The sequence below is a fragment of the Choloepus didactylus genome, chromosome 9, assembly GCF_015220235.1.
Source record: "Choloepus didactylus isolate mChoDid1 chromosome 9, mChoDid1.pri, whole genome shotgun sequence".
NCBI classification, from domain to species: Eukaryota; Metazoa; Chordata; class Mammalia; order Pilosa; family Megalonychidae; genus Choloepus; species Choloepus didactylus.
In genome coordinates this window covers 57,071,854-57,086,410 of record NC_051315.1, presented here as the reverse complement: position 1 = coordinate 57,086,410, position 14,557 = coordinate 57,071,854, and the positions used below count along the sequence as shown (strand labels likewise).

The following is a 14,557-nucleotide window of genomic DNA, read 5'->3' as shown; positions in this document are numbered from 1 at the left end:
TTACATCTATGGACAACTGATCTTTGGTAAGGCAGTGAAGCTGAAGCAACTGGGAAAGAGCAGCCTGTTCAATAAATAGTGTTTGGAGAACTGGATATCCATTTCCAAAAGAATGAAAGAGGATGTCCATCTCACACCGTATACCAAAATTAACTCAAAGTGGATCAAAGACCTAAACATTAGCACCAAGACCATAAAACTCTTAGAAGAAAATGTAGGGCAATATCTCAAAGATCTTGTGAAAGGAGGTGGTTTCTTAGACCTCACACCCAAGGCATGAGCAACCAAAGAACAAATAGAGAAATGGGATCTCCTCAAAATTAAACACTTTTGTACATCAAAGGACTTTGTCAGAAAAGTAAAAATGGCAACCTACACAATGGGAGATGATATTTGGAAACCACAGAGCAGATAAGGGTTTAATATCCCAAAGATATAAAGGAATCCTGTATCTCAATAACCGAAAGACAAACAATCCAATTAAAAAATGGGCAAAAGACATGAACAGACATTTTTCTGAAGAGGAAATACAAATGGCTCAAAAGCATATGAAAAAATACTCAACTTCACTGGCTACTAAGGAAATGCAAATCAAAACCACAATGAGATATCATCTCACACCTACCAGAATGGCCATTATCCAAAAAACAGAAAATGACAAGTGCTGGAGAGGATGTGGAGAAAGAGGCACACTTATTTATTGTTGGTGGGAATGTAGAATGGTGCAACCACTCTGGAGGACAGTATGGAGGTTCCTCAGGAAGCTAAATATAGATCTGCCATATGACCCAGCTATTCCATTGCTGAGTATATACTCAGAGGGAACTGAAACTTAAGACACAAACAGACATTTGTAAACCAATGTTTATTGCAGCATTATTCACAATTGCCAAGAGATGGAAAGAGCCCAAATGCCCATCAAAGGACGAGTGGATAAACAAACTGTGGTATATACACATGATGGAATATTATGCAGCTGTAAGACAGAACAAAGACATGGTCATGTAATAATGTGGATGAACCTTGAGGACATTATGTTGAGTGGAGTTAGCCAGAAACAAAAGGGCAGATTCTGTATGGTCTCACTAATATGAACAGACATTAATGAACAAACTTTGGGAGTTAAAAGCCAACAACACAGGCGACCAGGAGATAGAAAGAGGGCAGAGATCAGCCATTTGATGCTGAAGGACTACAGAATGTTTAGGATTGATTGCATAGATCCAGAAATAGATAGCATAATACTGTGTGATGGTAGCATGGTATTGTAAGTACACTGAACAGAGATGTCTGTGAGTAAAGCTGAAAGAGGTGGGATAGGAGAATGTATGACACCAGAGGTAAAGATAGATGATAAAGACTGGAACTGTATAACATGAGAAAAACTGGAGTGGCCAATGACTGTTACTAAATATACAAATATAAAAATGTTTTTGCATGTGGGAAAGCAAATGAATGTCAACCATGTAGAAATATGAAAAAGGGATGGTATTCAGGAAAAAACATAATCAAAGCAAACTGGAGTCTATGGTCAACAGTAAGATTGTAATATACCTCCATTAAATATAACAAAGGCAATATGCCAATGCTAAATGTGTATGAGAGGGGGATATAGGGGAGTAATATGGGATTCTTGGTAGTGGTGTAATTTGCTGTCCTTAGTAGTATATTGTATTGTATGACATGTTATTTTTCTTTTTATCATTTTTTCTTATTGCTAAAAAAAAAAAAAAAAAAAAAATTTTTTCTTATAGTAATCAGTATGTTCAAGTGCTGATTGCGGTGATAAATGTACAACTTTATGATGATACCATGAACAACTGATTGTACACTGTGGATAAATGTATGGTATGTGAATATAACTCTATAAAATTGTCAGAAAATATATATATAGGAGTAAAAGTGTTGGAGAAAACATGGTGAGAGGGATGATGCCTCACCAATGTGGACTAACTACAATGTGTAAACTCAGAATTGAATCTCAGAACATAGCCTAACGTGGACACAATAGTTGTAATAGTCCCTAGATTGTAAGCTCTTACAGCAGTTAACTCTGTCCCTGAATTGTAAGGCCTATCTCTGAACTTTGAGATGCTGATCCCCTAGCGTATAACCTGTTTGGTCTCTGGAACAATGCATATCTCTGAGACACTTGAAACTCAGACCTAGAGCTCGGCAGATATGAATGTCAGTATTAGTGCATACAGCCACTGTCAAAAAAAAAAAAAAAAAAAAAAAACTGAAAAAGAGCCCAGACTTCAATTAGTGATATGAATGAGGCAGGTCTGGTTAAGACCAGGGCAAGCCAGGCCAAAGGATAAAGGTTGAAACTGATTGTGTTTTAAAACTTCAACTTTCATATGAGACCAAGTACAGGATCTAAATTTTCTAAACGGTACAACTCTACAGTCGATTTGTTCAAACACCACAATTGCATGGAACTTTGAATAGGAAGTGAGATATGGTAGGTTAGTATAGGCTGGAGTGAAATAGTGACACATCCTAGAGTAATTTCGGCAGATAATAAAAAATATATTTATAGCCTCCCCCTCCCCAGCCCGAAGGATCTGGGGGAAGGTGCGGATATGTTGGACATCCTCACCTGGACTGGTGTTGATGTTGTCACAAACATTGGGACTGGCAGTTTGATGTGCTGAGCCCTCGAGCATGGGACTTGCCCTTATGAAGCTCGTTACCACAAAGGAGAGTCTAAAGTTGTATGTATTGGTGCCTAAGAGTCTCCCCCTGAGTACCTCTTTGTTGCTCAGATGTGGCCCTCTCTCTCTCTAACTGAGCCATCTCGACAGGTGAACTCGCTGCCCTCCCCCCTACGTGGGACCCGACTCCCAGGGATGTAATTCTCCCTGGCAACGCAGAGTATGACTCCCAGGGATGAATGTGGACCTGGCATCGTGGGACTGAGAGTATCTTCTTGACCAAAAGGGGGATGCAAAATGAGACGAAATAGTTTCAGTGGCTGAGAGATTCCAAATGGAGTCGAGAGGTCACTCTGGTGGACATTCTTATACACTATATAGATAACACCTCTTAGGCTTTAATGTATTGGAATAGCTAGAAGTAAATACCTGAAACTACCAAACTCCAACCCAGCAGTCTGGACTCCTGAAGACAATTAGATAATAATGTAGATTACAAGGGGTGACAGTGTGATTGTGAAGACCTTGTGGATCACACCCCCTTTATCTAGTGTATGGATGAGTGGAGGAATGGGGATAAAAACTAAAGGACAAATGGGGTGGGATGGGGGGATGATTTGGGTGTTCTTTTTTCACTTGTATTTTTTATTCTTGTTCTGGTTCTTTCTGATGTAAGGAAAATGTTCAGAGATAGATTGTGGTGATGAACGCGTAACTATGTAATCATACTGTGGACAGTGGATTGTATATCATGGATGATTGTATGGTGTGTGAATGTATTTCAATAAAACTGAATTTAATAATAAAATAAAAATAAAAAAATAAAAAAAAAACTGTTCCAACTTTATAAGTTCATAGATTATATATTTCTCCTGCACATGATTAATTTATTCTGTGTGTTAGGTCTGTGGACCAATGCATTATTTATATGACTCTTTTTTAGTAGATTCCTGAAAGAGACACATCCAAGTCTTACCATTTCAGAAAACTTTGTGTTTCTACTGCCTCAGAAATAGGTTTATGTGTTTTGATATCAGCACAAATTACATATCAGAGTTTACTAACTAGTGGTTAAAGACTGAATCTTGCCCACACATGGTTATCAACAATTTTAAATTAAGTACCAACATTTGAAAATACAGAATCTCTTGTAAAATTTCAGAATGACAGCTTCTCTGCAAAATCTGAAAATTTAGCCACATTGGGCCCAGCTTCCTGTTGGGCCACAACTAGCTGATGCTGAGCAGTGGTTGGTCCCTCTGGTTGAGGAATAAGCTTTCCAGCTGACATAGTCCCCACATGTCTCTCTTTTTTAATACTCTGCCTGCTTTACTTATTTAAAATTCCTGCAGGATGCTTACAAATTGCTGGTGAGGATATAAATTGGTACCATTTAAATGAAGATCAATTCAGTAATGAATGTCAGATTGCAAATGCATCTATCATTTGATTAAACAATAATCAAATAAAATATATACTCATATTTGCAAAGTGATGTAAGAATAGGGTTATTTATTGAAGCATTATTTATAATAACAAAAAATGGAAAAAATTCTGGCCATAGCTGGGGAACTAGTTAATAAAAAGGGTATGACATACAATGGAATGCCATGTAGTGTAAAAAAAAAAAAAAAAAAAAGAATGAGAAAGGTCTTTATGGACCGATATGGAGTGATTCCAAGATATATTATTAAGTTAAAAGAAGCAAGGTGTATTGGTCGGGTTCTCCAGAGAAACAGAAGCAATAGGGTTTATTTTAATGAATTGGCTCATGCAATTGTGATTGTGGGGGCTGCTAAGTTTGAATTTCATAGGACAAGCTGGCAGTCTGGAAATTCCAGTAAAAGCTGATGTTGAACTCTTGCGTTTGAAACCCACAGGAGATGCCAGCAGGCTGGGAAAGTCAGAGAGGAGTAGAGGATGTATTCTTGAGACAGAATTTCTTCTCAAAAACAGAGTTCTTGCTCTTAAAGCCTTCAACTGATTGAATAAGGCCTACTCCCATATTCAAAGTAATTGCCTTTTCTTAAAGGCAGCTGATTGTAGATGCTAATCACATCTACAGAATATCTTCACAACAACATCTAGGCCAGTGTTTGACCAAACAACTGGATGCCATAACCTAGCCAAGTTAACGTAAAAATCAACCATCACAAACAGCGACCGTACAGAACAGTGGGTATAGTGTGCTACCATTTGTATTAAACTGGCTGGAGGGAATGTGTACGCATATTTAGTAGTTTTTATTTTTAAATGATGTGATTGTATCACCTATTTAATTAATAATAAGATAACTGCCTGAACCCTGTAGGCATTTTCATTTGCAGCGCAATGTATGCCTGCAATGGGCAATAAGGGGTTGTGCCTTACACAGTTTAAGGGTTTTTATTTTAAGATTAAAAGGGTTTTTACTAAGAGTTATCAAAGGGAAGTCTGAGTTTTGAAACTGTTACTCTCCAGTGTTTAACATCTCCTCTTAAAGACTTAGTTTCTGACCTTAAATCACACCTATTTTCAGCTTCCCTGAAATCAGGAATATCCTGTGCCATATCAATTAAAGTAATGTACTTTCAATTAAAGGTGTTAAGTATGAGTCAGAAGAGATTAATTCTTTATAAAAGGATGACCTTCAGTAGTTAGATCCAATTAGGCATTTTTTCCAACTATATTTCATCTTGATGGGACAAGTCTGCTCATAATCAATCACTGTGATCTTTTCAAAGGCGAGCATTTTTGGTTCAGAGTCATAAAAGAATTACTTGACCAGGCTGCCTTCATAGCTCAAGCCACAGTTGAAACAGATAGAGATTATGGGTGTTGGAGATTACTTTTGTGGTATTAATATTTAAAGCATGAGGATTGCAAAATAATATTCTGGGTATGATAAACATACCTTGCCTCTCATGCATGGACTTGATAAATGCAGTAGAAAAAACTAATTTAAACAAGATGTCAAAAGAAAGGGGAAAGGAGCAACACAAATTAGCATCAAATCAAATTCCCTTTTTTTTCTTGTATCATTTCATTATTAAATAGACTATAAATGCTTGCTGTTCTGTTGATCATTTTTAATTATTGGATTGCTTTGGTGGTTCTAATTCAACCTTTGCTGATGCACAGCACACAAAAACCAGGATATTAAAGCAGTGAATGCTTGATGATCTTTTTATGGTAACCTGGAGAGTCTTGGAGAACTCCCACAAAAGTGAAAGAAATTTGAGCATTTCCATTTGTATTAGGTATTTCCATTTTAGTGTTGTTGGCTCTGACTCTGCCACTCATTAAATTTGTAAAATTGGAAAAGCCATTGAGCATACTCACCTAGAAAATTGGAAAGCAGGTAACACCTACTTTGCCTATTTCAGAGTTGGAATCTAAAAAATAATATATAACTCAGTGTTTCTCAAAGTGTGGTCCAGTGATCCCTGGGGGTCCTCAAGACCCTTTCAGAGAGCCTACAAGGTTACAGCTGTTTTCATAGTAAAATTAAGAAATTACTTGCACTTTTCACCCTCATTCTTTCACGTGTATACCGTGGAATTTTCCAGTAGCTGGCTGTGTGCCATGTTATTTTGTATCAGATTAAATGCAGAAGTAAATATGAGAATCCAGCTATCTTCTCTTAAACCAGACATTACCAAGAGATTTACAAAAATGTAAAAATGCATTTTTTTGCACTGATTTTTTTTGTTTTGGCAAAGTTATTTTTTCAAAAAATATATTTTTTATATTAATACGTAATGGGTTAATTGTCGTTTTCAAGTACATTAGTAAATGTTATAAAATGTATCAGTTTCCATTTCGAATAGTATAAATATTGGTAGATACATACCCATATAAACAAAAGCTCTCTAGGGGTCCTCAAAGCTTTTTAAGAATGTAAAGTAGAGCTAAGACCAAAAAGTTTGAGAACCACTGTTATGTATGTAAGCAAAAGGTAAATGTGCAGTGACTGTTGTGGTTTGTCAAGGAAATGAGGCTGTTTAAACAATGTGACATGCAAATAGTCCTCTCACTATAGGTGTTGATTATTAATACCACACTTCGCCTCCAGGGCTGGGCTGTTTAATTCGGGGTCCAAGATGATCTTTGAACCTTCTACAGTTGTCTTAACATGTCATGTGTAGGTCACATGTCCATTTTATTTCAGGGTGAGAGTCCCCATTATTTACAATTTTTTCAGATTTTCAGAAGGCCCTAAAAGAAACACAGCTATAGGAATTGCTGTAGATCCCCCAGCTCCATTCCAACCCTGAGGGGAGAAACATTCCGACACTCTGGCTGGCAGCTTTTTGGAGAAGAGCAAAGTGGTTCAGGGCGGTCCTGTATATGGCATGGCCTTGGTGTCCCTTGAGTTCTGTATCTCTTGTGGGAAGGTGGTCGAGTGGGCTGTCTTTCCTAGGGTCTGGGAGGAGAACTTGCTTTCAGATAGTCCCGCACCTTTTTACCTTTCTTGGCCCCTTCGCACCATCTTGTGGTAGGACATAAGGAACCCAAATCAGATTGTGGGCCAAAAGCCCAGAGACAGGAGTCGTGGCTTGAGCACTGTTCATAGAGACCACGAGATATGTCTCAGAGTTTTAGAGCCAAAGCTGGCGTACTCAACAGGATCTGATCAGACTGCCTTCTCAGCAGCAGTGGGAGGGTGTTGGGGTCATCAGGCCATCTCTGTCGCTGTCTTGGAGACCCCTAGCAGCTGAGCTCATAGCTCAGTGAATCTAAATTGCTTACTGCGATTACTATTTCATTTTTCCTCCTGCAGTTTCTTAAGGTGTTTTTATTAACTTTCATTCTAGTGTCTGTTGAAAGTTAGTCATAATATTTTAGTGTTCTGATGAGATTTTTAAAATTCTAATTATAGCTCACTACCCTTATCATTTCTTGAAATTAATGTGAATGGAAATTCAGACCTTAGATATTTAGTTGTTCCATTTCTCCCCAGTGCCATTTTAATTTTTGATTGACTATATCCATGTGTATATATATTTATATATTCCAGTTTTTATGTAAGCAACTTGATATTTGCTTAAAGTTTTATGAATTCTGCAGGTAATTTTACAACATTCAGAGGATCCCTTCTATTTAGATAAATTTTTAAATTACAAAATGCATACCTTATTCTAGACATTTTGTTGCATGATTTAACGTATAGCTCTGCCATGAACTTTATCACTCTGACTACCTTTCCTGTTTATTTCATGTTTAAAAAGTATTTGATAAAATACTGTTTTCCCAGGAGAATATGAAAAACATATCGACTATCATTTATTCTAGACTAAAGGCTTCTGAAATTTTTGAATTATGATATTATGTTTAAGGCTACCAATTTAGTACAGACGTTAAAATGAGCATTTTACTTTTGGAATTTTTGTGATATAAGCATGTTTATATAAGGTAAGTTCAATCAGTAAAACAAATCTCTTCCTTTATTATTGTCATAACTATCTCTTCCGGTTGAGGAAATATTTGGAGGTAACCCAAATCTGTAAAATGCTATCTACATATTAGTAGCAACTTGTAAAAATTGGAATACATGTAGTTTGATTAAACTATGCTTCATTAAATTTTAATGTGCTATATATAATGTATTTCAGAAACTCCAGAAAGGAACTTAATGACATACGATTTGAGTTTACTCCAGGAAGAGGTAATGAAATTATTATTTTACTGCCACAAAGAGCATTTCAGAAATTGATTACGAACGTGTGGTTATAATTTGCTATTCAAAAATGCTTTCTCTAAAAACAAAGTCAGGAAGGAAATAGGGAGGGAGGGAGGGAGAGAAGGAAGGAAGGATTTTCAATAATTGTAGGGATTCTAAACCAAGCCACTACTGACTGCATGAGTCCCAGTGACACCACATGCTGCACAGCGTATATACACATATAAACTACATATGCTAGCTCAACCGTGAAAATAAGTACTGGCATGGTGATTGAGGACCTGAAAGAAATTATGATGAGTGTGATGAGAAGCGTACAAGCATCCCTAATGAGAGTTCAGCTGTAAATGACTGTATCGTACAAAAAGGTAAAATACTTAGCCTCTCTGTTCTCAGTTTGGATTTTATGAAGCTTGGATTATTTGTAGCCTCTGTTTGCTGCAGGCACCACTGGTGAACTTTGTAGGAGCAATGCCAGGCTTGCAGGTGAATACAATTTTAGTATTTAAACAGTTAATAAAACTGCTTAAAAGCTAAAGCTAGACTGTTTGCTTTTTAAACTCCTGGATGCCTGGAGTCACAGAACCATGTATTATGTCTTGATAACTCCAGCACCTGCAGAGAGCCTGGCAAGCAGGAGAATCTCAAGTAATCTTGGTTAATTAATGGATAAATAACATATTAATGGCCTCCAGAGCCCAGAAGACTAGCTGTTAAAAAAAGTTTACTATCTGCTCTATTTAGTTTACAACCAGAACAATGAAGAGAAGTAAAGAGCAGATGTTAATGCCAAGACTCTTTTCCATGACTGCTGGTTTTCAAATTTTTATGTACAGGTAAACAGCCTCGATGTCCACATTGAATTCCTTTATAAAATACCTTAGTCTCCTGCATTTGAATTTATTAATATATGTAAGCTAAACACATTCTGCATGTGTGTATTTTATGTATGGGAGCTCCACGAAATTTTTTAATTTGATTTAAAAACGGTATGTGCTAAAATTTTTGAAAACCCTGAAGTACAAGGAATTTCTAGTTTGATCTCTGGTCAGTCAAAGGCGGTAGGTACCTCTTGGACCTCCCGGTTATTGTCACCTGTAAGAAGATGCAAACTCAAATGTCTGTAGAAGCCAGAACGGATGGTGGGCCCTCAGGAAACCAGAGAATCCCTATGAAATATGTTCCTGGACCTTTTGTGACCATAGATTTATGGATCTCTGGACTCTAGTCCGCTGCAAGAACAAATGTTTAATGATTCCCAGTATATTTGAATTAAAGTGACAAAGGATCTTTTACAAAAGAAATGTAAATAAGGCCCTAATGAATTTGCAAATTGATCTTTCTCTCTGGGGACATCCATCTTTGACAACTTAGAGTAGGTCTCAGAAATTGTACAGGGCTGGTTGGTATTCTCAGGAAGCTATCTGTTTTGTCATAATATAAAACCAGGCAGTGCTGGGATAAAATCCTCGTGAACATAGAATAAATGTTTCAAGTGCAGTAAGTAGGAAGAACGGATTCTTATTTTAAGGTTTTTTCTTTTTGTCTGATTGTTTAAAATTGACTATGGCAATAAAAATCAGTTGTAATTTTAAGAGGCAACAAAGAAATGAATTTCTGAGGTGAGGGTTTTTGTGGATAAGGCGGCCCCATCGGCGTTACTGAGCCGTTTGCACTTGCTTTGGCAGCATCGTTTGCTATTGTGAGATTGTGTCTCTGCGTTTGTTGCCCAGACGGAAACCACAGCATTGGCTTCCTGGTGATAACTGGGCAGTGTGCACTGGCCGGTTAGTAACAGAAGTGCCGTGTGCTTATCACTGTAGCCCTGGGATTACTGAAGCTGTCTGCCTTTCTGGCATTGTCTGCAGTAGACCCTGCACTCACACCACATGTGCACTATAACATGACTGTTTATATATGGCATAAAATATATAATATCAACATACAAAATATTCTGTCCTCATTTGAGAAAAGCCCTTTGCATTGCTATACGCTCTGGAAATCAGACATTAATATATGATTTTTTAAACCTGTTTAGGCAACAGGAATATTTAGCAGCTGAAATAGAAACAAATTACTAAGGAAACAATTATCTTCAGGTGTCTCTTTTAACTATTATTGATATCTGACTAGTGTGTGTACAAAATGACTGCTTAATGACACCCACACAAACACAGAACATTTCCCATTTTGGCGAGCCAGCATGACCCAGTTGCCATTTTAGCACAGGAGCCCAGGAATCTTGAAAATAGTGGGAGATGCCGTCTGCTTCAGTCATTTGGGGATGTTAATCGCTTTGGTCCTGTTTCAGTGCTAGCCCACAATTTGGCTTTGTTTGATTATTCCATTTTCAGCTGCATTCTGTGCTCGTAGCCCCTTGCTCAAGTATAATGTTTATGTTAGAGATGGTGGTGACACATCCAAATGATTTAACAGATGATCAGTTAAATATAAATGTAACAAATGCCTACTAGGTGTCAGATGCCTACTAAGTTGGCACTTGATTCAATATGCTGCTTTTCCTGAAGATTTGGCTAGCATCCAGGAAGATGGAGATTACTAGGTGAAATGTTCCAGCCTACTTTATAAAGCTAAATCACATTCATGATAGATCTTTTTCATTATGATGCTATGGCATCATTTTATCACTCAGAGACTTTTAGAAGGTGTTTCCTGGACTTCTGACAATAAAATCCTTTGGACAAGGCCCAAGATAAGCCCACCTTATATGGAATTGCATAGTTTAATAAGATTCCCATATATTTCTTCTCCATTTATTTCATTATATTCTATTCCATTATGAAATGGGACAAGTAAAATGGTAGACTACAGTGTCTCTGGAAATATAAACAATACACATTGGGTCTCAAATTTTTATTGGATATTTGGGAAGTTGGGCCATGTACAAAAGGGAGAAAGAGTAAGTGCATTTCAGATAAACTTTGGCTGCCACATCATCATCAGAGTTAGCATTTATTGAGTATTTACTATGTGTCAGATACTGGGCTAAGCATTTTATAGCCCAAGAATTGTGAAAGATGATTGTACCTCCAGCTGTGCACACACACATACACACACAGTCACCATACCTTTGTGAGGCACAGTTTAAGAAGGAGTCTCAGACTGTGTTGAGGGCCACCAATGGCAGAGCAGACCATAGTTCAGTTTAGAAGATTGTTTGATTCACCTCTTCATTATCAGATGTCCCTTAATTTTGGAAGACACATGTCAAACCTCAGTCTAGGTTGTCGCTGGCTGCTGAGCCGGTTTCTTCTTATTCAGCTCCAGTTCTCAATGCCTATGAAAATATCAAAAGGCCATAGGAACCAAGTCGTTGCCTTTGTAAAAACATAGGGATTTATAATAGTTCTTTTGTGTACATTGCAATTTCTTAATTCTCCTTACGAAGCCTTCAGAAAGACTTCTCAGTGTTATCATGTTCCTTCATAACCTTTCAATTAAGTAATTTTAACCATACTCACTTGCCACAGTCTGTTCAGTCCCATCTGTATGAGATTGCTAATTCCTGTCACTTATCATTGAGAAACTACATTATTTTATTCAACCACATTTTCTAAGAGAATGAATCTCTTGCTATCAAATGATCAATGTCATGTTGAAGGAGTTTCTTAATAGCATCAATTTTTAAATATCTCATTTTGATAGTCCAACAAGCTCATAGAATGTTTATACCAAATATAAGGTGTATCAAAAACTACTCATTCAACCTTTGCCATAAATTCTGACTCAGTAGCTACTAATGATAGAAAAGGATTGATGATGGCTGGAATTAATGTTGGCAAAAGAGAAAAGCAGTGTCACAGGGAATAGTTGTGAGTTTAGTTCTAGAGTGTAATTGAGGATTAATTCAGATAGTAGCCAGAGGGCAAAAGCTTCTTTGTTCACACACACAAAATAATAAGAATAGTTTCTGTAACTTCTGCTTAATAAATAGCAAAATGCAAATTGCTCATGGCAACACTTATTTCAGGTTGCCTCTGGTTTTTCCTCCTGACAGAATCTGAATTATTGAATTAAAACTCATGTGGGTGATTTTAATAAATGAAAAATATGTATTTTACATTGTACTGGATTGTTGGTTTTTATTTTATGGTTACTAATACATATTCATTTCACATTCGAACAGATACGGCAGATGGCGTTTCTCAGGAGCTCTTCTCTGCTGGCTTGGTTGATGGTCATGATGTAGTTATAGGTAAATCATCTTTTAGTATGCAGTGTCATTTTGTGGATATATCACCTGGAAATGTGTTTAGAAACAAAAGTTTTCATAAAGGAATAATTCACCCTATAGATGCGTGAAAATTTCATCTTAAATTCTTATCTTGTATGTGAAAGTAGTATATTTAAGAATCATGTTTAATTTTCTTTTTTAAAAAAGCTTTTAAATTTTACGTTAATTAACGTCTCTTTTATCTGGACATGATTTATCTGATGAGGGACCTCAGTTATTGGAAGCACAACAAAGAACCTGGAACTCTATAATACAGATGATTTTAACGTGACATGTTTTATTTAAATAATAGCAACTGGGTTTATATTAGGAGAGTAGGATTCTGAAACCAAAAGTCAATGACATCGCAAAAATAAGGTATTAAAAATTCTGTGTACCAAAGTGGTAGAACCTCTGAGGACCTTTCTTTTTGTTTTTCTAATCTTTCTTTGAACACAGTTCTAATATACTTAGATGTTAGCTTTCCCATCCATCGGCAGTATTCATCCTGATGTTGGATGGGACCTGAAATTTCATGCTGACTAGTTCTTTCATTGTGTAGATGTGGAAACAGTCATGGAGAGGTTCAGTGGTTTCCCCAGGGTTGTGCAGCTGGTCGTGCAGCAGAGCTAGGAATGGAACCATAATCACTTCGTTGTAAGACCTGGCTCCTCCTACTTCTTTTAGAATTAGCAGATAGCTTCAAGGGGAGCCTGGTGGATATAGGCTTACTACTAGTAGCAAGAAGTGACTGTTGAACCTCCTGACAAGCCAAAGGAGGTAGAAAAGCTCTAAGAGGAAGACAAGGTCATCTAAGCAAAAGTATACTCTGGAACTACCTAGTGTGGTGAATAGTTCCACACTCCTTTCACAGCTTCTGAGTTTATGAGGATTTTCTAATGCAGTCCATTACTGGATTTTCATAATGGTGACCCTAAATAATCAAGATTATAACATAATGTTAAAAATATCATTAATTATAATATAACACTATCTTAATTTAGAGGAATGTGTATTATGACAGTGTTTTCAAAATATTCAAAATCAATGTTTAAAATGCTCCCCTTAAATTATATATTTTAACTAAAAAAAAAAAAACTCAGTTATTTGGAATAAATCCTTCCCTAATAGTTCTAGAGTTTGGGACTGAGAGGGTGGTTGAGGGAGATACACACACATATCAGCAAAATTTGTTCCTAGAAACTGTGATGCAGATCATTATAAAGTGAATTATTTTATTTAAATAAAAGTAACTGGCTTTATAGTTGACTATTAGGATTCTGAGTAAAGAATCAGTATCCAAACATTGATACACAATGTCATAAATGCAAAGATACAAAGATACCTTTATAATTAAAAAATTAAGCTCTTATTCCCATTAATTTAATAGAAGATAAACATTGAGTTCACAAGGAAGCTATGATTCCTTTGCCAAGTCGGGCATACATAAAGAGTGCCCTCTCTCTTCTCTCTGACTCTGCCTCTCTCCCTATCTTTCTCCCTCCCCCCCATATATATAATCTCCATCCTTTCATTCTCACTTCCTTTTAAAATCTTGTGGGATCTCATGGCTAGCTGAGTTCTCACCTGAGATTTCTGATCAAATATGACAAGGAGGCTGAGAAATAAGGTCAATTCAACCTTGTTGTCTACTTTTAAATTCTATCTCAGAGTTCATGTTAAGCTAACAGTACCTTGATAAAAGCAGGAACTCTCATCCTTATTAGAAAAAAAATAACACACACCCTTGTGTTTTATTTTGCCTGTAGAAACAGAGAAAAATTAATTGCTAGATCAAGATACCCTGCAAGATATACTGTCCTTAAAGAGAACTTGGTCCATATATCTCATAGCTAATATTTAAAATTAATTAATAAAGTGAAAATAATGATAAATCTCTTTAAAAACCTACTAATGTCTCTTATTGGACTAGAAATCAAGGGTCAAAAGCTCTTCTGATTTGAGTTGATCTTGGCAGGTGGTGGTAGGGAACATGGAGAATAA

At 36.6% G+C, this 14,557-nt stretch overlaps 1 protein-coding gene across 3 annotated transcripts in view; it reads left to right on the top strand.

The window, feature by feature from the left end:
- The window catches only part of STK39 (serine/threonine kinase 39), a 382,860-nt gene that overhangs the window by 269,891 nt on the left and 98,412 nt on the right, over positions 1-14,557 (top strand). For 2 of the 3 annotated variants that reach the window (XM_037850139.1, XM_037850140.1), the window contains exons 15-16: positions 8,252-8,304; positions 12,467-12,535. The exons of the other annotated variant lie outside the window; for it this stretch is intronic. In XM_037850139.1, coding sequence (XP_037706067.1) covers positions 8,252-8,304; positions 12,467-12,535 — 122 coding nt within the window. The remainder of the gene's footprint in view (positions 1-8,251; positions 8,305-12,466; positions 12,536-14,557) is intronic. 3 annotated transcript variants of the gene reach the window in all.